Here is a 22,924-nt window from a genome sequence, read left to right as displayed (position 1 = left end):
GAGAAGTTAAGCTTTGCCCTCTGTCCTCTGGGTACTAGGTAATTGGGCCCATACTTGCCCTCTGCTATAAAACACCTTTAAACACTGTTTCATCGTGGCTGTCTCAGCAAATAACACTACAGTAGTGCAGATATAACATGTGACGGCGAGTTGGCCTGATGTGCACAGACATCTCCTAGGAAGGGAGGAGGAGTGCTTCTGCCTTCCTCCTGCAGAGCCTCCCTGCCATCCAGCTTGCCCAGTGCCGGCCGCCTCTCTGCCTCTGAGGCCTCTCTGCCGCCTGCCTCGCTCCCTGTGAGATGTTCTCCTCTTCGCACAGTGTGGAGCCAGATTCAGTGCTGCGAACTCACTGGGTGTTTATCTGGTTCTTTATCTTCTCAGTGGGGCTACAATTGAGTATCTTCAATCTGTTCTCTGCGAGCATTGCCCTCTGAAGCATCCCTGAAGTGGGCACTTAACTTTGCTTGAAGATGTTCCCCGGATGTATTTGCTTTCTCCCTTTGCTGCTCCTTCCCTCTCCTGGGATGAGTACAGGCATGTGTGCTACTGGTATGAAATAGCAAGGAGAAGCAAACTGACCGGGCTATGGTGGCATCACCACACAGGTGGTTCTTTGCCTCATGAGTTTGGTGGTGCCAGGACTCTGGCTTTCCGTTTGCCCTCCCCACGGAGATATTGCTCTATTAGTCAGGACTTCTTAGTTTGTGGAGACAAATTTTAGATGGCATTGTAATTTTAGAGAATACTTTAATTCACATCAGTTGCCAAAAGGCCTTTTTAATCTGTCTGAATGATTAAAGGCAAAGCGAAGTTATGAAGTAAGACTGAGGTCCATCTTTTTTGCAATGTCTAAACTCTCACACTTAAAATAGGCGCTAAGTGGAAAAGATTATTTTTTTTCTCATCCTGATGATATAACTTTTTCAAAAAAAATTTCCGGAATGAAATTACTGTAGAATGCTGAAAAAGTATAAATGGTCCTGTCTGCCCCCTCACCCCCCAGATTAATTTTGGGTTTGGCTGTGTTTTTCTTCTAGAGAAACTGACTTCCACAATTACACGCTCGTCTCTCTCAATGAGGAATTTAACCGAGGCCGGGGACTTGACATGGGCGCCAGAGCCTGGGAAAAGGGCGAGGTCCTGATGTTCTTCTGTGATGTTGATGTTTATTTCACAGCTGAGTTCCTTAACAGTTGTCGCTTAAATGCTGAGCCTGGTATGTTCTTTTACAGTATGTTCCTTTACAGTTGCTGTAAGTGAGTCTTGTAGTCTTCTTCGGTTTAAACTGAGCTGTGTTGAGCATATAGAAAACTAACTTGAATGGTGGAGCTTATTCAATATCATGCACCTAGGAAAACGGAAAATACTGTGTGCACAAAAGACAATAGTACTTAGAAATAATTTTTGCCTTAGTGTAGCTTGTTTGAAGAACACATCTTTCTTATACGGTAAGTACGGCTTTCACAGTTTCTTAAGATTTGGCTGTCTAAAAGAAAGATGGACAGTTTAATTGCTTTAGCAACTAGGCTGCGTGTAAATTTGTATAACAAAACTCAATGTAGCACTTACAGTGGAAGAAGATTTTTGCTGAAATCTCTAACAAGTTTGGTTTATGTCTTCTCATGCTTGTATGGCCAAGGCATCGTGTAGAAATGGCTTTCAGTAGAGCTACACGATGTGCTCCTTACAGAGACTGGGCTAATGTTCCACATTTACATCCCAAGATCTGAAATTTTCTGACCATTTTTCTCAAGTTTGTATGAAGCTTGCTTGTTCTACAAGCTTCTGCCAAGAAGGGTAAAGCTTCCTTGAGTTAACAGGCATGCTAGTTAAGACCTTCTCCTGTCAAACATTTGTTTGGGTTATTTTTTTTAATGGTTACTCTTATTCCAGATTTGTTGCAGCCAGAAACCATTTTCTCCAAATGTCAATTTGGAATGAATAGATACTTTTTCTTCACATAATAAACAAGCAAGAAAATCTGCTATAAGCCAGATATTTGGATTCTATTTCCTGCCTTTTCTTTTATTTCTGTCTTGGCACTTCATGAAACGAGTTTTATAAATAATTGGAAAATCTTTGGAGAGAAGCGTCTTGTGAGCTTTCACAAGGAAGGGAGTTTGAGAGACTGCTTGACAAGTCATACTGACAGTTTGTCACCTTTGCTTCTCACATGTTCAGAGTTCACGCCCAAATCAAGGTACTGACTATTCTCGTGGGCTGTCATTGATAACATTTGCAGCACTGACAATGCAAGAGATACTTGGAAAATAGTTATCTGGCTTCTGTAATAGGCATAGAATTGGTGTCACAGCGTAATCAGGATACTCATGATGCTTAACGCCCTTGCAGGACATCCTGGATGTATGCACTTTTAAAATGCTTATGGAGAGAGGCAGGTTCCTAAAACTCAAGCTATGCAAGGTGTTACTCAGACTTGGTATTTTTTAGCTTTACTGCATACCATTATTGCAGGGATTTTTCACTGTCATCTAATGTGATATTGTGATATATATAATATTTTATATGCATATAAGTATGTATAACTACATATAAATGTATACCTATAGGGTATATATAAATATGTGTACATACGTATTTTTTTTAATCCTGTGGGCTCTACCCTGCTAGATGTTATGGGCTACCTAAATGGGAAATCTTAGCAGTTAGACCTTATATTTATTTGTTTTCACGAGATGGCTAATAGCTAATATTTTACATAAAGGGAATATTTCTGGTTTCCTTTTGGCTTCAGAAAGCGTGCCCACAGTGAGTAACAATTACCTTTTGACTTGCAGGGAAAAAGGTTTTTTATCCTGTGGTATTCAGCCTTTATAATCCTGCTATTGTCTATGCCAATCAAGATATACCACCCCCTGTGGAGCAACAATTGGTAAGCAGAGTGATTTATTCTGGATAGAATTAGTTGTGCTTTGTATTAAAACAAAAGTAAGTGCAACTTTATAGTCTGTTTGGGATATCTTATGACCTTTGGCAGTGCATATCTAAACACTTTCTCTCCATTATGGGCAAAGCACTTGGAAGAAAAGCTTATCAAACAATACAAGACTTGTTCTTAGGTAAACTTGGAGTTCTACCTACATTTAAAAAAAACTAATTATGTTCTATTAATCAAATGAGATTTTAAAAAAATAATAGTGTACTATTAATCAAATTATCTATTGTTTAATTCTGGCTTGGAAAGCCAGTATTTTAGGAGGATAGTGTAATAACATAGCAGCGGCTTCTGTCTTATGTCCCAGCAAACAAAGAAGTGGTGAAAGGGAAAAAAAAACTATGAATGGTGCTTGATAAGCTTCCCTCAGTATTGAGAGTCTTTGCTAACTGCCAAATGGCAGTTGCAGCAAGTGTGCCATGTAACTCGAGGTGGGCTGAGAGGTTCATCAGTTGCTTTTTCCGTGCTGTGGACAGCTGTGCTCTGTGCAGATTGTTTCTTTATCTTGGCCATCCAACATCTGCCAGAGCCGTTGGCTGTTACACAGCTAACTTCATCTTGCTTTTGGAATGAGAAACACTGCTTCCAGGGAAGCTTATAGTCAAAATAATAAACAAATAAACCCTGCAAACATTCAAGAGAATGGGTTTAAGGATAATTTGGGACTCAGCAGAAAGAAGGAAGTACTGTATTTCTGGGTCTTTGCCTGTAGATGGAATGGCCACGGTTAATGTCCAGCCTGACTCTTTCAAGAGACTGCATAAATGAAACTGGGTTTTGCAGCTGGGACTTCTGAGGTAGACAGGCTTGGAGGAGAGAAAGCAGAGTGCAACACAGCCTTACTAAAAGAAAAGAAAAACATAAAAGCCCTTACACCCTGACATTGTTTGCAAGGATCCTCCTCAAAATAGGAGGGAAGCTTTAGCATATGGCCTCAGGTGGGCATGGCTGAGGGAGGAGCAAGCTCCTGCCTGACAGCTCTGCTGTTTGCTTTTTTGACTCCCAACAATTTCGTGGTTGCTGACTTCAATCGCAAAACTTACTTTTCTTGTCATAGCAGAACAAGAAGAGACAAATGTGGTCTTAGAAACCAGGTAGGAATTGGAGTATCAGGAACAGATGATCTGGCAGTAGACTACCAAAAATTTACTGCTTGGTCTGAGCAGATAAATGGAAAATAGGGGTGGCGTGGCAGAAGGTAAACGTGGAAACTGCAATGAGAGTGAGTGTTTGGAATGGATGGCAAAGGGTGAAGTGAACAGCAGGTAATTAGGAAGCCCACATCTGTGCATGGCACAGACATACTAGAAGCGTTATATGCTGTATCCTGCACTGAGCAAATGGTTGAAAGCGCTTAGCTTTCTACAAACCCAAGTGCAGTGCACCTCCTTTGATGTATTTTGCATTTCAGAATGATACTGTTTTAAAATTGCAGGTACACAAGAAGGATTCAGGTTTCTGGAGGGATTTTGGCTTTGGAATGACTTGTCAATATCGGACAGACTTTCTGACCGTTGGTAAGATAAAAGTGTTAAAAAAATTTTTTTGTGTGGTTTAAAAACTGATTCTCTGTTCTTATCTAAAAATAGGAAAGTAATGCATTTATTTCTTTTGTTATTTTCCCAAGCCCAGCAGTCAGACTTGCTTGAGAAGCTCGATCAATGAGATAAATGTTTTTCTAGGTTTTGATGTCCCATCTGATGAGTTTGTTGAAAGTCACAGTAATTTTAGTAGCGACACTTCCACTCTAGAACTTCTAAAAAATTTTTCTTTTTTTTTTTTGTACTTTGTGACTGTCTGAAGCAAATTAAGAAACACGTCCCTCAAGTAAACCTGTAACGTAGACAAGAAGCATTCAAATTCTTTCTTTTAAATAACTTTGAGTAGTCGAACGTAGTTGTTCGAGACTTCAGAAATGGGCTTTGGCACCCCCTTGTGGCATGCTGTTCAAACTGAGAGCAGCTTGGTGTGCTGCAATTTGGAAGACCATCTTGAAGATAGTCTGCCAGGAGGTGTAATGCTGCAGCCCTGGGTGCTGTGTAATGGCTTGAATGCAGGCTGACTTCTAATAACAGCCACGTTGCCATGTGTATGGTATATGCTAAATGAAGACTTCATAATTCTAGAGTTTTGAAGTTGTGCGTGAGTCTGGGTCGATTTTCACTACGGTCCTGGAAAGGCAAGAGGACTTAAAATGGTGGAACGGGTTCCTTTCCTTAATCCAGCTTTTTGAGTTGTGACCTACGGAGCAACTGCTGGCATTTTTAGAGAGGGCTTTTCATATGGTGCATGACTGCTTCATTTCCCAGCTGCTAAAATCCATTATGATTGCTAAAAATAACCCAAAAAGCATAGCCAGTGAGGTTTGCCTACAGTTTTCTGCAGCTGTCACATGGGATGTCATGCATAATGTGATTTGGAGACACTGTTCTAAGAGGCTCTCTGAAGCCAGTAGCGCATGATCTGTGTCCTGGGTGGTTTCCACCACAGAGGATGTGCTATGCTTGAAGCTCCTCTCCCTCAATTTGCCATGCTTTGGTAGGGAGAACTTAAAGTGAATTGCTTCAGAATTTCTGGTATGTTGTACCAGATTTGGTAATACGTTACAGGAGGAGCGTTGCTCTTTTTGCCTTGTGTTTAGCTTATGTGCCAAAATAATGTTTTCTGCTGTCGTTTTTATAGGGGGGTTTGACTTGGAAGTGAAAGGCTGGGGCGGTGAGGACGTTCACCTGTACAGAAAGTACTTGCATGGTGACCTTATCGTCATCAGGACACCGGTCCCTGGTCTCTTTCACCTCTGGCACGAGAAGCATTGTGCAGATGAACTCACTCCAGAGCAGTATCGCATGTGTATCCAGTCCAAAGCCATGAACGAGGCCTCTCACTCGCACCTTGGGATGCTGGTCTTCAGGGAGGAGATCGAGACTCACCTCCGTAAGCAGGCTTACAGGACTAACAGCGAAGCAGTGGGTTAAATGTCACCCCCGTGACATTTGATGACTTCGAATTCACAATGAACCAGCATCATTTTACAGCCTTAATTCAGCTTAAAAATGCAGTGCCTCTCTTTTTCAGTGAAGAAGAGTTTAGGGGGGTTTTCGGTTCTTGTATTTGTTTTCCAAGTAATTCTTTGACTAATATGCTATTACCTACATATCTTGCAAGTTTAAGCACCTCAAATAAATTGGAAAGCGTATGTAGTTCAAGGAATGTGTTCAGTATCGATTGGAAAAATCAGTGGAATGTTCAACTCGACACTTTTCCACGTGGTACATTTCAATTCTTATATTTGCATTACTTTAAGAATTAAATTAAATCATCTTTTGGGTTGAGTATTTTCAGTCTGTATGGCTCACCGTGCTGTGACTTTAGAAGGATGCTATACCTACACTCCATTGTAGAAACAAGAGAAAGGTCTGAAAAAGCATCTCACCGTGAAGGGTATATGGGATGTGCTGACTGGTATGCCAACTGTTCAGGTCGCTGATTTCACAGCAAGGGCTTGGTGCCACATTTGCTTGTTAACAGACATTCACATGGTCGAATGTAGAATGATTCGTGTGAAGCGGCGGGAATGAAAATCTTTTAAAGTGGAATTTTAGAGCATATAATGTAATTTCACACTGCAAAAGAGGCACCACCATCTTATCTCGGTGATGGATCAGAAATTTGGGAACGTTCCAGTTGGGCATTTCTGGGTCTGGTCTTTTCCCACAGTAGATGCCACATCACAGAACTCCTTCTATAAACTGAGCTGTGCTATGAAACTTGTTTGTTTAAAGGTTTTGGCCCCACTCCTCCATATTCAAAGGCCCTGTCTGTCCATCTCGTCTGTTAAGTTGAGGAACCATCTTTTCATTTCCACATAAGTTTATTAGAGGCCCATTTGCTGTTATGCCAGTATTGCCCTTCTGCTTTCTTTTTGTTTCTGTCATTTTCCTGACGCGTTTTTGGAAGGCAGTCATATACTCTTAGCTGTTTCAGTGACTGAAAAAGCAAGTGCTATTACAGTCTGTCTTCATACAATGCTCTCCATTCCACTGATTATCCTAGTAGCCTTATTTTTCACTTTTTCAGTTTGAGGGGTTTTAGGGTGATTTTTTTTTTCTTTTCCTCCGTTTTTTTTGGTTGGTTGGGTTTTTTTGAGCATGCATAAGCAGAATTATGCTGTGGTCTCGTTAGTGCCTTGTACAATGGCACTACTACGTCGCTACTTCCCTTTGGGGTATTTCGGGATGCATAAGCAGTTTAAATGCAGGCAGGTCATTTTTCTCCATGTTGTCTTATATGCTACCATATGGCATGCCTCATTTTTAATAATTTGTTTATAGAATGAATGCTGAGAATGCTAATGCAGTGGTTAAACCATTTGCATGGTCTCCACTGAATTTAGAAATTAGTTGAAAACCCTTCTCAAGCCAGGTAATTAAGATCTGTTTATGAATTCAGTTTGCTTCAAGAATTCGGAAGGCAACTAAAGATTTAAATTGTTGATTTCTGAATAGCAGATATGCTGTGCAAATGGTTCTGGGCACTGATCCTTTTTATATGTACATAAAATTTGCCTTTATGTAACTTATTGTGGAGAACAGTGTACTGTATTGTACTTAGAGTGAAGAGAACACATTGCAAGACTTCTTGCAACTGTTGTTCTCAATATAATAAATGGAATTTCTGCATTTTAGAAATTGTTTTAAGCTGTTTCTTTGAAATAAGTTTTTACAATGATATTTTACGAGGCAGATGACGTGCCAGAATGAAGTAAGAATATTTGCAGTGAGAAGTTCGACCAGCTCATTTTTGCATTTCAAGTGAGTATCTCCCCAGACCAGACACAAAAGTGCGGTTAGTTCCCCAGACAACCTAAGCTTAAACCGGATGTTGTCTTATTTTATCTTGGTGGCCCCTAACAAAAACAAGGTACCAGTGAGGAAAAGATTAAATGCATTGGCATTGATGATTTGGGGTAAGGATGAAAGTGGGACCTTCTGCTGAGACTCTAGCCCTTAAAACTTCAGCTACTACTGCTGTCCTGGCTCTGCTGCAGGAGAATAAGCATCAAAAGCGCCTCTCGCTGACGCCACCACTGCTTGGCATGCACAGGAATGGATACAGAGGGTGTGCGGAGGTGTTGAGCATCGCTGCAGCTCAGCTCTGAGCACTCAGCCACTACCCCAGAAGGAGCTGGTTGTCCTAGTTTCCATGTTTTGGAAACACGGCAGGCTGCTGATGCTGATATCCAGATCTCTTACCTTTTGCTATTTTCCACTGAGTGGTTGTGCTTATCAGCAATGGTGAGGAAGGAGAACAGCGTCAACTGTCCGCATCCGTGCAATCAGAAACTGCCTATGGTGTCGGTGCTGGAAGACAGTCGGGGAAGTCTGGAGCTGAATGCAGTCAACAGGAACCACTTTTGAAACCCTGTTTTCCGTTCATCTTCCCAAAATATGGGAGCGAATACACTGGAGTTAAAAGGAAGTCAGAACTCTTTGAAATAGTAAATGTCAGGGTTGGGTATGGACACGAGTAGTCCAAATGACTGATTATTTGAGGACTCCTGTGCTTTTCTGGAGTTTCTCTTGTCTTAGTTCAGCTCCCTGCAATACCTGCCTGTGTAAGAACATGTTGGGATGGCACTTGTCAGCTGGGCAGCTTGTTGGGAGCACAGGCAACCATCACCTATTGCCTTTGTTACAAAAGCCAGAGATAGTGGTACAGGCTGTGTGCTGTGGTAAGTCAATGCGAGGTACTCGCAGCCCAATGGTAGTAACAAGAATAATTTTAAGCATGGGATCTCCTTGGATGTGTTTTGCTGCTGCGCAGTACTGGATTTGGTGCACACACCTCACCGTGTGCGTCTGCAGGGAAGAGGGTTTTACTGCTCTGAAGCAATCTGTAGAACATTTACAGCAGGAAAGTACTCAGCCCCAATAGTGCTTTACAGGTTTTGGGGTAGCTTATTAGCCACTTTGACACTGGAAATTAAATCAGTTACTTAAATAAAAAGCTGTTATTCATGATTTAAAATTTCCACTTCCAGGGAATTATTACTAATCATGTACAGTTCATGTTCCCTAATGACTTATTATTTTACCTACTCATTTGTCTCTAAGTTGTTACATAATTAGATTAAAAATTATAAATAACTACCTTAAACTTACAGCTTTCAATTATAATTCTCAAGTATTTTAAACTTTGCTTTTGGGCTAGGCTACAAGCTTCGACTACTTCATTAAAAAAAGGTATCTAAAATTCTTAGTTTGGATAATGATTGTCCCTCAGTGACTTAATGGGTATTTTTTCAAAATAAGATGCAATGTTTCCCTGTCAGCAAGGCCCTCACTGAGCTGAATTAACTGATGAATATTACATGGATGGGTTATTTTGTCTGTTTTAACAGGGATTCCCCAGAGAGGACAGGATGCTTTATATATCCCTAGTAATCCCAAGATAGATAGAGAAAAGGTTGAAACCTACAAATTGCAGAGAGAATGATTCTGTGCAGTGCTCCAAAAGTTACTCAGATTTATACCAATACATCATAAGATTACTGCATAGCAGCTACTTTCCTGGTCTTGTTCTGCTTTTCTTCATTCTTTGTCCAGGAGTTTTTCTGGCAAAAAAAGTCCTCTGGAGGCGTTTTGCTTTTTCTTGCTCCTCAACCGCAGTCTTGGGGAAAGGCATGGGTAGAGCCTATTTCAGGACTCAGCATTTGTGGTTGTTATCAGTTACTGCTGCATTACCCCGAGCTAACTCATCAGGTGTCGTCTTTTCTGTGTGGCTGTGGATGATGGCAACACATTGATTATGTACCTGAGGAGTCAACACAAAGCTGAGTCACTGCCCAGCATTGGTTAGAAAAATGCATGAATCTGGGGAGCAGTTTGTTTTGCCCAAGTCCTTAGCATACCTAAAAGAAATTACATGTGCTGTATAAATATATTATATCCTGAAAACTCTTTTCTTCATATAATCATCATAGAATGTTTGGGTTGCAAGGGACCTTAAAGATCATCTAGTTCCAAACCTCCCTCCCTTGTGTGCAGCCATGCAGCCAATTCCTTATCCACCAAGTGGTCCATCCTTCAAATCCGTTTCTCTCCAATTTAGAGACCAGGATGTTGTGCGCGACAGTGTCAAATGCTTTGCACAAGTCCAGGTAGGTGATATCAGTTGCTCTTCCCTTATCCATCAATGCTGTAACCCTGTTGTAGAAGGCCACCAAATTTGACATACGCGAACCAGTGTTTGATTGCCCCATAATGGAACTAGAACAGAAATAGTAGGATATGCTTTATAATAAAAGTGAGTTTACAAGTGATTGCAGTACCTGAGTGTATTGAACTTCTGATTGCATTTTGGCATAGCCACGATACGAGCGCATGTGTTTGTGTACAGCTCTGCTGCTGTTCCAGTTACTGCTGTGTGCTGTAATACAGCATAAGTTTGCTCCTTCCTAGTAAAACGTGACTCGTCCTTGAAGGTGTTTCCTAACCTCATCTAAGAAGGGGAGGGAGGAAATTAGTCATGTTTCAAATATGAAAATATCTCACTTGAATAATAAATTCTATTCTGCAGGTTGCTTTTGGCATAAATCTGGCTCAACGGCTGGAAAATGTTAGCTAAGTGTCTAGTCTCAAGCTCATACCTGCTGCCGGGGAACTGCAGAGATAACATTATTCCCATGTGGATCCACAGCTGCGTGTTGCACCTTGGGCACAGAGCCCAGCTGCTGGGACGGGAACGGCGCAGCTGAAGGCTGCAAACTCAGCATCACTGTCCTCCCTGCTGGGGAGAAGATCCTGGCAGCCGGTGCCTGCCGTAGGAGCTGCCGGCTGCCTGGCCTTCTCCTGGTGGGCCTTGGTCTGGGTTTACTCTCTACTTTGGCAACAAACATGGAATTGAATCATAGAATGGTTACAGTTGTAAGGGACCTTAAATATCGTCTAGTTCCAACCCCCCTGCCCTGGCCAGGGACACCTCCCGCTAGACCAGGTTGCTCAAAGCCCCGTCCAGCCTGGCCTTGAACACCTCCAGGGATGGGGCATCCACAGCTTCTCTGGGCAACCTGTTCCAGTGCCTCACCGCCTTCACAGTAAGGAATTTCTTCCTAATATCTAATGTAAAACTACCCTCTTTCAGTTTAAAACCATTATCTCTCATCCTATTGCTCCACTCCCTGATAAAGAGTCCCTCCCCATCTTTCCTGTGGGCCCCCTTTAGGCGCTGGAAGGCTGCTATCAGGTCTCCCCGGGGCCTTCTTTCTCCAGGCTGAACAACCCCATCTCTCTCAGCCTGTCCTCACAGCAGAGGTGCTCCAGCCCTCTCATCATCTTTGTGTCCCTCCTCTGGACCCGTTCCAACAGATCCACGTCTTTCCTGTGCTGAGGGCCCCAGAGCTGGATGCAGTGCTCCAGGTGGGGTCTCCCCAGAGCGGAGCAGAGGGGCAGAATCCCCTCCCTCGCCCTGCCGGCCACGCTGCTTTTGATGCAGCCCAGGATGCGGTTGGTTTTCTGGGCTGCGAGTGCACATTGCCGGCTCATGTTGAGCGTCTAAACCCCAGGGGTTTCTCTGTGCACAGAACAAATTCAGCAACTTAATTATTAATGCGTCCGTGTTGACACTGAGCTCATGTTATTGCTGGTCACCTCCAGCCTGATCCGGCGCAAAAGCAAAACCCATCAGCTCGAAGGGCTGAGACCCTTCGGCTGGGGCCACAGGCAAATTCTGGAGAAAGGCGGAACAGCAAGGTTTTGATGGGTGCTCTTAGGTCGTCGTCAGCTGTGGCAGCTCTGGCCTGCCCGGGTGGCTCCTGGGGGTCAGCACTGGGGGTCTGCCATGCAGCCCCCATCCCTGTTGGGCCTGGGCAGCCCACCCCTGGGGCATCGCTATGATAAACGCCAGTGTTGTGCTTTGGAGCCGGCAGGTAGTGCCCGCCTGGGCTGGGCGGGCGGTGCTGGGCCCCGCTGGGTTTTGACAGATGCTGTTTGTATAACGCACCATTTCCCTTTTCTAAGCTGTGGTCTGTGTGTAAAAAGCCAGCTGTGTTTTCCTGGAGGAGTCACTGCATTTTAGTGTTAGAGCAATAAATATAGTAACATGCATTTAAACAGGAACATGCTCTGCTGAATTGAGAAGTAATATTTTTATATTTGTTTTTAGTTGCTGTATGCTATAGGCATTAATTGTAACCTTTTCCAAGGAACTTGCAACCTGCGGAGGAAAGGGGAAGTGTTCTTGATTAAGGGAAGTCAAAATGAGATTAGCTCAGGGCATGCTTTTTTGTTAGACCCTTTACAGGAATGAATTCAGGTCATGCTTTTGAGTTTGCAAGCTTTAATTTGTTTAAAAATATGTCATTCAGTGGGACTAGTTTTGGAAATCAGAAAATACAGGTGAAAAAGTACAGGGAAATACTTAGTTCTGGGTCCACTGCCTCCAGAAGGAAATACTTTGTGGCTTTTTTTTCTGATTTCATGAAAGCCTGTGACCCTTTGGACTTTGAGATACACGCGCATACAAAACACTTATTAAAACTTCTTTGTAAACTGGTTAGATTGTCCTGGTGAATGCTCAGCACCTCTCAGTGTTTTGGACTGGAGAATTGCGTAAGGAGGGCAGAAGCGGTGGGTAAGCCATAACTACTTCTATCTGAACTCAGGCACATATTTAAATTGCAGGTTTTAGCGCATGCTGGAATATAAACTTTAGAATAAAATTAAACAACTTTTTGCTTCTTCAGATGGGTGAATGAAAGGGAAAGAACTTCAAATAGCCTTTAAAGTGACAATTCAGCATAAATGCAGTAACTAGTTGACTGCTGCATGGGTGTAATGGTAAAGCTTTCTGTGTGGCCACGGTGGTTTTGGCCTTTGTTTGGCTGAGGTGCCCTTGCTGTGTGTATGACCCCCCAGCTGCATCTTAAAGAGATCAGTCATTCGAGTTTCAGTCAGCTGTGAAGTAGGACGGGGAACGTGGGGATAGGGCTGAAGTTAGGCAGTGTTTGGTTCATGCCCCCGTGGTGCTCATCTCCTCCTTCTCAGGCCCGGCTGCAGCCGAACTAAAGGGCCCCACCTCTTTCTTCACTGAAACAGCTTTACGGCGGAGGAGACTTTTTACATGTCTGTGGTTGCACTGGCTCTGCTGACCCCTGCTTTTACTGATATCAGTTCTTCTTAATGCATCAGGGCGAGAAGCCCGTTTGGGCTGCCTGGCTGTAGGCATCAGGGCAGCTGTGTGGGACACAGCTGGGAGCGGGGGTGCAAACACAAACACAACCCCCCTATTCTGCGGGCTCCATGCCTCCAGCTGGTCTAGATTTTAGCATCAGGATTGCCGTCAGCCTCGTGTGAATTTGTGCCAGCTGGGAGATGGACCTGCATGTCCCTTGGGAAGGCGCGGAGCCAGTGCTGTCCCTTGTCGCCGGGCGGTGGGGGAGCAGAGCTGGCCTGGGGCTCACCCGCACCCCACCGTGAGGGGCTGCCTCTGCCACAGCTGTTGCATTTGCAGTAATGATGGCAGCTGTGTGCTTAATTAGGGCCTTGTGAAATAATGGGCTACTCTCATTCAGTACCTGATGCTAGCAGGAAGGTTCTTCTGCTTTCCTCCCTAGCAACGTGGTTTCTGTCCTTCTGGGTTGGAACAAGGTAAATGTTTTACTGATTTTTCTGAGATTTGCTACTCTGAGATGACACCAAAAAGGGAATGGCTTCCATCTTTTTTTAACAGGAGAGCTTGTGTGCTTCTGCTAAGGATGTGTTGTGCTGGGTTTGAAGGACAGCTGGGGTCCGTATGGCAGTACCGTGTGGCAAAAGTACTTCTGAACTCAGCGTTGAATGTTAAATAAATCCCTTTTAAGTCTAAATGTTTGCATGTATTAAAGCATGGTTGTATTAAAGCACAGGTCTGATTTGGTTAGCTTAGTGCTGTCCTGGGATAAGTGAAATAAGTCCCTCTAAACTTGAAATAAAGTGCCCAGGTAGGAGTTTGTGGTGAGATTTAACTGGTTTGTTTGAAGTGCTGTAAGTTTGTGTGTAATGTGGTGAGTTTTTCAAAAATAGCGTTTTTAACCCCAACAGTTTCAAGGTTGCTTTATAGCTACAGGACTCTGTCCCACATGACTTAAGCCTCTTGACCCATATCCTTTCGTTTTTCACTGCAACTGCTGTAAAACCCCTTTGCTGATGCAAGTTGACTTAGTTAAAGGCTTTATCGTTTTCTTCCATAGGTAGAATTCTTTGCAGTCTGTACTTGAATTGCATGTAAAAGAGGATTTTAACCCATTCCAGCTATTTTCAATGCCTAGTGGCTCCCCAAACTCTTTTCAACGTGGTGTTGTGTTTATGATTGTGGTGGCGTCTGATCATAAAAATATCAGCAAGTAATTTTTTTTTTTGTGATTGCTTTGGCATTTGTCTGTCCATGGGGGGCGCACATGCTCCTTGCTAGCACCTAAGCGTTCTCGGCCTCCTGCTGAAAATGCTGTTTTGGAAAAGAATGTATCTGTCTGGAGTAAAATAGAATTTAACATAGAGGCTATAAAACAGCCTTCACAGCTGTGGGGTACGACCTGGCTGGCTCCTGCTGAAGCGTGGCCCGGGCAGCAGAGTCGTGGTTGTGAAACGAAGGGGGAGTTTCGGTGGGGGAGCGCAGGGGTGCGCGTCGGCAGGGCGCGGAGGGTGAGCGGGAGCCGGGAGGTGAAGCCGTGCGGGGCTGTGGGAGCAGGAGTCGACGGGTGCCGTGGTGGCTTCGGCTCCGGGAGAGCCGGAGCTCTTGCACGGGTTTCCAGCAGCCTTACGCAAACTGGAGTGGCTTCTCTCCGACTTGGTTACAAGCCGTGGGGAAAATGACATTATTAATAAAGGGATAGTTTGAAGGAAAAAAAAAACCAACAAAGGAAAACGTTTGAGGTTGCGTGGTGCTGAGGTGTGCTCTGGAGAGGAGCTTAGAGACAGATCAAAGCTCGGGATGCTCTCGGTGTGCGAGTTGCGCGCTCTCCCGGCCTGTGGAGTTACTGGGGAGCAACTGGGACAGGGTTCTGGCCTGCAAACGTAGTCTGTGCAGAGCAGTTGTTGGGTGGTTTTGTGTGTATTTGCTTTTAAACTCTTGTCAAAGTGACTTTTTGCCTGATGGGTTCTTGTCTAGTTCTTCTTGGGATACTTGGGTACTCTGAAGTTTCTGAGAAGTGAAGTGAAATAAGAGGTATGTAAGAAAAAAAAAAAAGCCTGAATTTATGGATTTATTCATTACTTGTTTGGATTTTACATTTTTGAAGTATTTTATGAGTGATTTTTTTTTTTTCCCCAATTGAGACAAATTCTTCAGCACTGACTAGTTCAATGTTTCATTAAATTCTGCAGGTGCCATAAGTGTTAAAGACGTTAATCAAACCCATCACTTAGAGCCGTGCTTGCTGAGTCCCTGAGCGCTCTGTTGCTGCCACTGATGATGTGCTGCACTTCACTTCTCTATTTTAATAGATATTTTGGGAGGTGGAGTGTTGTAATATCTTCTCTGAATTGAATGTAAACAACTGGATGTTGATTAAATATTTAAAAGGAAACTTTCAATGTCAACGCTGATGGATAGCAAGATTCTTTGAATTTAATACCCCCCAGAATCAGAAGAGGCCTGAGGATGCTCACACGACAGCAATTAAAAAGATGTTAAGTACTTTTCTGTCCGTGTAATGAGTTTCCATTGGACCTCGTTGGACTTCTGCCTCCAAACAGAAATATATTAATTTTAGGATTAAGATATCTGCCAAATCTGAAGAAGCTAGATAGAATTAGAACTAATGGAAGCAAATTTCCACTAAATTTGAAGCTGCTTCTTTCCTGACCCAGATGAGGTGTGGATGTTTGTATCTGGTGCCTTGGTTTGTGTTTGCTTTCAGCTTTCTTTCAATCTTGTGAAATGGTCTCCATGCCTTGCCTCGAGGTGGGGTTGTTAACAAGAACCCTCTGTGTGGCAATGGCTCTGGACTTTGGCTTTTTTGTATGTTTGTGGTTTTGTGGGGTTTTTTGTCGGTTGGGTTTTTTTGTTTTGGTTTCTTTTCCTTCTGGTAGGTGCTACTAATAGTCTCAAGTAACTGTATAGTGGTTTTGCAAAACACTATTTCTTATGGAACTTCTTATATAGAATTGCTTTTTATTACTATTAGTTGGTAGAAGCCTAAGTATTCTTAGTATCATAAGGTATGCATCCTAGTAGATGAGAAATGGTATATTTACTGGCTTAGTATTTTTAAATTAATGGTGCATTTCCTGGTCGTTTGAATTTCTTCCTCATCACATCTCTTGAGGAGAAGGCAGGGTATCTATCTGAGACTGCATCAGCTCTCCCTGTGTGACTTAGAACTTGATTGCTTTTTAGTATTTCATTATGAAAATAAAGTAATATCCCAAAGTTACTTTGCAGCAATCAGCCTCATCCATTTTCTGCGCAAAAGCAGAATGTGGTATTAAGAAGCCACAAAAATGCTGATGTTAGAAATTACTTACAAGGTTGGAAATCTTAGAAACATTTAAATTCTTTGCTGCTATGAATAATGTTGCAGAAATGGTTACGCTTCAGATTGTACCTCCAAATTACTGCAGAAATGCACCCCCCAAAATGTTTCTCTCTTCCAATGGCCACCCTGGGGAGCGGTGGAGGAAGGGAAACCTCTGCAGAGTCAGGGAACCTCTGCTGGAGGGGTGATGTCCTCTGTGCCGAAACCTCAAAGCACTCCCAGTTATCTCCGCCTCTCCAGGGGCAAGCGTGGAAGGAAGAATTTGAAAGCAGCTATTGCTAATGCTCACTGGTCTGGAAACTTCCTCGATAGCATGCACTAGGGGTCTAGGATAAAGTCTTTCTGCAACTTGATTTTTTTTTTTTTTTTTAAGTATCTCACTGTCCATGCAGCCCTATTTAATGGCTGCAGAGAGCCATAAGACAAAACTGTACTTCCATGTGCTGTTTGCAGGCTTTTCTGATTAGTTGGGAATCTGGGGTTGCCCTGATAAAATTATATACATTGCAGACTGAAGAGGGAAGATCTGTCTGCACATCCTCGGAATTGCTGATTTCCCTCCAAAAGATGTGCTAATATCGGTTGTCAACTGGCGAGTCAGATGAATTTTGCTACGTGAGTTATTTGCTGAAAGCAAGCTGTTTCTTGGGAACCATTAACTTGATAAATCAAGTTGCTGCTAACGTAACTAAAGATATCTTACTGGTGTTGAGTTGCTGCTTGTCCTACTGCGTCCTGCTCTAATGGCAGTAAAGTGCCTGGAAAGCAATTTTATTGTTTACTCTTATGCCTGTGTAAATAGCTAATTTATCCTAATGACTGGATGGGACATAATTGGAAGTGAGTTTTCAAGGATGTAATATGCATATTAATTATGAGTGTGAACTGGCCATCAGGAAGGCTCTTGTCTGCTTGATCCTCTTAATGCTGGTAAACATCATTATCTTTTCTAATGAGCCATGATGACTGACGGTAGGACTGTTCTACTCTGGGAGCCTGTTGTGGATGTCTGGTTACCAAAACCATTTCCCCAGAGTTTTCAACAGATTGCCCGGTCTAGCGGGAGGTGTCCCTGCCCAGGGCAGTGGGTTGGAACTAGATGATCTTTAAGGTCCATTCCAACCCGAACCATTCTGTGAAAAATGCTTGCGGGACCTCCAGAGCTCCTGCGCTTGCAAGACCTAATGTTTTTTAAGGCTTATCCCTGGGGAAGGAGGTAGCACTGGGGCAGTGCGTTGGGAAAGCAGGATTCTCCTCGCAGATCTGTGCTTGTTCTAGTCCCTGTGTGACCTTGCAGAAGTGGCTTTGCTGGTTTTGCTTCTGTAAAGCAGGGCATGAAAAAAGGTAGTGGTTGCAACCAAAGGTCCCAAGTGTTGAAATGTCAACAGAACCTTGCTACAGGAAACCCTGCGGTGTGCTGCAGCCAGAAAATGTTTCTGCACTTTCCTGTTAAAAGGATAAATATGTGGGAGGAAAAAAATGCAACTCAACTCTTAGGACATACAAAATGTATCTACACAGTGAAACTGTTAATCGCTTCTGTTGAGAGAATGAAGATGTTCGGTAGCAAAGACAATATATCAAATCCATAAAATACTATTATAGAGAGAGAAGACATTAGAAGTATTAGCATATTGTTGCCTTAGTGTTGCTCTTGCCTTTGTTGGAAGATGTTTAAATGTTTCATAATGTATCTTTATAAGCCTGAACTTTAATTTAAGTAGCCAGTTGGTTCATTGCAACTATATTGCCTTCCACAGTCGGTTTACCTCCTTCAGACGCTGGTTTGTGGCTTGATCAGTTTGCAAGTGAAAAATAACCAGCGGAAAAGTTAAGCCTGGTTGAAGCAATTTTTTTTTTTATTAATGCAAGCACATCCAGTCAAACACGGAATATCCTGCTTTATGGTACAGCTTTATATTTAGCATTTCAGCTCAGAATAGCAAAACACAGTATTTAAGGAATGTATCAAACTGAGGGAGAAAAAATAAAAAGGAACCAATGTGGATACTGCATTTATTTCAAGTATATACTAGGACTGATTGACCAGTGAAGTGCACATTCATGTGAAAGCTTTTTTTTATACATTTACAGAAAGTGTTCTAAAATTGCATTTCAAATATATATATTTTTCTTAAATTTTAAGCATCCCTTTTAAACTTCAATTACATAAACAAAGCTGATAGACAATCCCTCTTATAGTGTCTGACAACATTACTAACTAGAACATCTCTGAAAGTGCAAAACACTGTAATAATACAGTATAAATATTCTTACTCTAATCCAGGGCTGAAGGTCAGTACTTCAGCACAGGAAAAATAGCAGCAGATCATAAGAATTATCCCTTCCCCTTTTTTGGGCTGTTCTTGTTAGTATTCTACTTCCTTCTTCAAAAGCATAACTTGCTTTTGTTTCTCTTTGATGTCAATGCTATGGAATCAGCAAAACGTTGATTTATCTCCCTTCCTTACCCCAATGTACTCTTCTAATTTCAAGTATTTGTCAAGGGGGCAGCTGGAACAGGGAGAGAGGGAAAGCTCCTTAATTTTTCACCACACTACAGGGCCAACACAGCAAAAAATTTCTACTAAGTGATTGCAGATGCCCCATGAAACAGTGGCACTGCTTTTGGTTGTAGGCACTCAGCAAGAAGAGTCTATGGGACTGGAATAAACTAAACCCTCGGTCCAGCAAGTATTGCCCCTTCTTCGACAGAAGGCAGAATAAGATAAACCCCATCTACTTAGACTCAATCATTTTTTAAAGAAGCTTGTGCAGAGGTCCTCTGCGAGGCTCTGAGGGAGGCTACAACCACTGTGAATTCTACAGGGCTTTTTTTTTTTTTTTTTAAATAAAAATAAATCTAATAGTCTGGCTCAAGTCATTATCTTTACAAATATCCAGTCCTCAAGCCTTAAGAGAAAAATTACTGGAAAGGACAATAGATAGTTTTTAATCTAAGCCTATTTTTTTTAGTTTTTAATTCAAAGATCAGGTGAGAAAGTAAGTCCTGAACTGTATATTTTCTCCTGGAAATAAATACCATGAATCTTAACATAAGTTCCTCAGGTGCTCATTTAGACAGCCAAATCAGGTGTAAACTCAAGGCTAAAAGGAGAAATTAGAAATGGTACGCATCAGCGAGTAATTTTGGTACTGACCTGGCTTCAAAGGTTTGAGCAATTTCTTATGGTGTTTTCCCTTAGATTTCAATGGGGTCTGGCCCAGACAGTCAATCATAGCTTTTAAAATACTAGAAAAAGCTTATATCATAAGTTGGTCTTTCCTTTAATTGTCTGTAAGTGCAGACTAGCATTTTCAAAGGAAATAAGGCAATTAAATGCCCTGTTCAGTGGTGATGAACTCTTCTTAAGCTTCTTTGGAAATTTTAGCCTTAACTTCAAATTGGACATCTGAGTTTTCTTCCCTCTCCCTAGCTCATGTGTGATTTTTATTTTCCAAAAACTGTTTTCAAAAAACCATATTTAGCCTGTTTTGCAGAGATAATCTAGGTTAGACATCCTTCTCTTAAACAAAACAACAAAAAAAATTTCCCTGATTTCTATAAAGGAAAACACAAATGATTCTGACAGCCAGAATTTAAAGGATAATTTCCAGAAGTAATCAACTTAGACATGTGTGCATCTTCACACATGCACGCACACATACTCACACACAAACGCACATCCCCCAGCAGCTACCCCATCTTACCTCTTTAAATCATGTAACAAAAATATGTTTGCTGCACCATCAATGTTACAGGCAGGTATACTCTACTTCGTGTGCCATATTCTCCATTTTATTTAAAAAGTACATTGTAGCTGGTTTCAAGACATCCATATTTTTATTTTCTTTACTTCCAGTCCAGCGTAATAGAAGGTACACTAAACGATATCAGTACCTTGTAAGGCACTATCTTCTGATGTAGGAGAGGAACACGCTTGCTGCAGATGTCTAAGGCCTTGATTCTACAAACACTAACACATGCGAACGGTATCGCTGATTTGAAGGACACCCTTCACTTCAAAGATAGACAGACATATTGAGTGTTCTGCAGGATACTACTGGTCCAATGGAGTATTTAACCTGAACACTGGCTTTAGTTGGGATGTGTGTTTTAGTTTTTACTTATTTTGGTGGAAGTAATAAAAAATAAAAACTTGGATGCTGATAGAATAAGGTCTCCCCAGGGATACCAACTCCCATGATACATTTCATCTCTGAGAACAGGGCCCTGCCCTTATATTTAAAATAAAAAACCAAAACCCTTCACTTAAGTGCCTTAAGGTTGACATGTGAAATATTTACCACATTTTATTTCATAAAAGTTACTGTATATACAAAAGAAACCTCAGCCAGTGAGGTCTGTCTCAGCTCAGTCCAAGTCCTTCAGGTTGTAAAAACACGTTCATTCAATGTGCTTCAAAGTCTGCAAATCAGATCCAAAAATCTCAGGCTCTATTAAGCAGAGTTGTCCTAGAAGAAGGTAAAAAATAAATAAATAAAAATTATCTTTTCTATCACAACAAAAAGTTTTATGGTTTTGGTAAAGGTTGGCAATAGATCTATCTTGCATCATTAGCTGGACACCTTTCTTCGAGGGAAAGATTTTTTCAACTGTTATAAACTGGAATCCATCTATGAACTCCAATAAAGATGCTGACTTTAAATTAAATGAAAATTTAACCTTCGTAACGTTACTTCAGGCCCTTAAGATGTGCTCAGGCAAATAACATATGTTCCTCTGTCATCCTAAACTATTGCTTGCTGAACAGCATCAGATTTAATACAAGGCAGATTGCATGGGTGTCATAAGTGAAAAGCTTATGTGGCCTTCCTGAGAAACACTGGGGTCACTGGGAAACAGTGTCTTGTCTAGGACAATGCAGTTATAACGTAGCTCAACTGCAGCTCAGGGCATACAGACTTCTACATTCTTTATCTGATACAGATATGTCAAATCTAAAGGCTTAACATCATTTACAAAGGTCTAAATCTCTCTTCCTGCCTTGGCCTCAGTATTAGAAGAAATCTAAATTAACGTCATGTAGATGGAAGAGGTTGATCCCCCTCTCAAAGAGGGAGGGGGAATTGCTGAGATTTCCTCCCTTAAGAGTAGGCTGAAAATTAGAATATTCATTTAAAACTTCATCCTTTTATAAGATTTGTAAGTGTGTAGATGATAGCGCCTTCTAAGTATCTTTATATATTTGTTCCCCTGAGAAAATCATGTTTGAAAACTGCTACAAATGTAAATTCTTTTACTGTATTCAATAGCCTAAACAAAGCACATTCTCCTTCATAATCTCAGCAGTGATCCTGCACCCTGAACTCATCTGTCTGGAAAAGCTGTATCAAAATCCAAGCCCTATTGAATTTTTTCAGATCTTAATTTTGAAGAAAAAAAATAAATTCATACTTGGGCCAAAATGGTCTTAAGCTGGGTATGCTTGGTAAGGGAGCAAGCTGATGATCATGTGCCTGTGTACGTGTGCAAAAAGACTCATGTTCTGAGGAAGCTTCATACCTGAGTGTTTTCCAGCTGTCTTTTTCCATGTGGTTTTCTGGACCTTCACTTTCAAAGGATGCAATGAAGAGAGCTAGTAAATAAAATAAGAACAATCAGACACATGGGTTCTTTAACTTAAAAAAAATTAAGAGTTACAATAGAGCAGGTTTAACTTAGCAGGCCTCCTAATAAAGTTTATTCTCATCAGAAGCCAATATAGAAGTGGTAATACATACTTATAAAATATTTTTTTTGCATGTTAATTTCTTTTTTGTCTGCATTTCAAGTAGGAAGACTCACTATAATGTTCAAGGATTTTACCTTCTTCACTATAAATGGGTGCTGTGAGTAGATAGCTCTGGATCTTCTTGTCTTTTTCAAAAGGGCACTCGACCTGCTTCCATGTCAGGAAATCATTAATCTGTCTCGAAATTTCCCAGAATTTCTGTGTGATGTAATTAAAAGAATATTATTAAAATCATGTTTGTTTCTTTCAAATTTAATTCTTTTGTTTCAATTTCACAGCCTCTCAGTCTTGTTCTTATTTGTGCTTCTTCTGTTATTATCCTTTATTCAGTCCTCCTTGTTATCCCTTCTTCTTACTGCTCCCTCCATCTCCCTCTCTTCTAGTTCCCCATCTGTTAGCCTCTCAAATTTAGAATAGCATATCCCTGCTAACTGCCTGGTCTCTTGCATTCAATTCTTTTCATCATCAACCTTTAATTCATATATAATCAAGTACTATTGGCCTGTTTTCTCTGTCTTATCTCTAAATTAGCGTGTGAGTGGAACTGGTCAGTAAATGGCTTTTATTTACTTAATTTACTTTCCACATTTCCAACCTTCAACTTAAATGAAATATGACATATTTAAGAAATAACCAAAATAACATATAGAAACTATAGATATGCATAACTATGCATAATTACTTAGGGATTGTCTTCTA

General features: G+C 41.6%; 2 protein-coding genes across 7 annotated transcripts in view; one reads left to right on the top strand and one right to left on the bottom strand.

Moving 5' to 3' along the window:
• CSGALNACT2 (chondroitin sulfate N-acetylgalactosaminyltransferase 2) overlaps positions 1–6,291 on the top strand; it is a 33,314-nt gene extending 27,023 nt beyond the window's left edge. For 2 of the 3 annotated variants that reach the window (XM_054206420.1, XM_054206419.1), the window contains exons 5-8: positions 1,038–1,216; positions 2,799–2,893; positions 4,392–4,473; positions 5,639–6,291. In XM_054206420.1, coding sequence (XP_054062395.1) covers positions 1,038–1,216; positions 2,799–2,893; positions 4,392–4,473; positions 5,639–5,931 — 649 coding nt within the window. In that variant the 3' untranslated portion in view covers positions 5,932–6,291. The other variant, XM_054206421.1, reaches the window with a different exon arrangement.
• Positions 6,292–18,311: 12,020 nt separating this feature from the next.
• The window catches only part of RASGEF1A (RasGEF domain family member 1A), a 170,687-nt gene continuing 166,074 nt past the window's right edge, over positions 18,312–22,924 (bottom strand). For all 4 annotated transcript variants that reach the window (XM_054204815.1, XM_054204812.1, XM_054204814.1 and 1 more), the window contains 3 exons: positions 22,300–22,423; positions 21,997–22,069; positions 18,312–20,945 (listed from right to left, as the gene is read on the bottom strand). In XM_054204815.1, the coding sequence (XP_054060790.1) occupies positions 20,921–20,945; positions 21,997–22,069; positions 22,300–22,423 (222 nt within the window). In that variant the 3' untranslated portion in view covers positions 18,312–20,920. The remainder of the gene's footprint in view (positions 20,946–21,996; positions 22,070–22,299; positions 22,424–22,924) is intronic.

Source organism: Rissa tridactyla, chromosome 6, assembly GCF_028500815.1.
Source record: "Rissa tridactyla isolate bRisTri1 chromosome 6, bRisTri1.patW.cur.20221130, whole genome shotgun sequence".
Taxonomy (NCBI): domain Eukaryota; kingdom Metazoa; phylum Chordata; class Aves; order Charadriiformes; family Laridae; genus Rissa; species Rissa tridactyla.
Note: the sequence above shows the minus strand (reverse complement) of the source record. Positions and strands in the feature narration are given on the sequence as shown.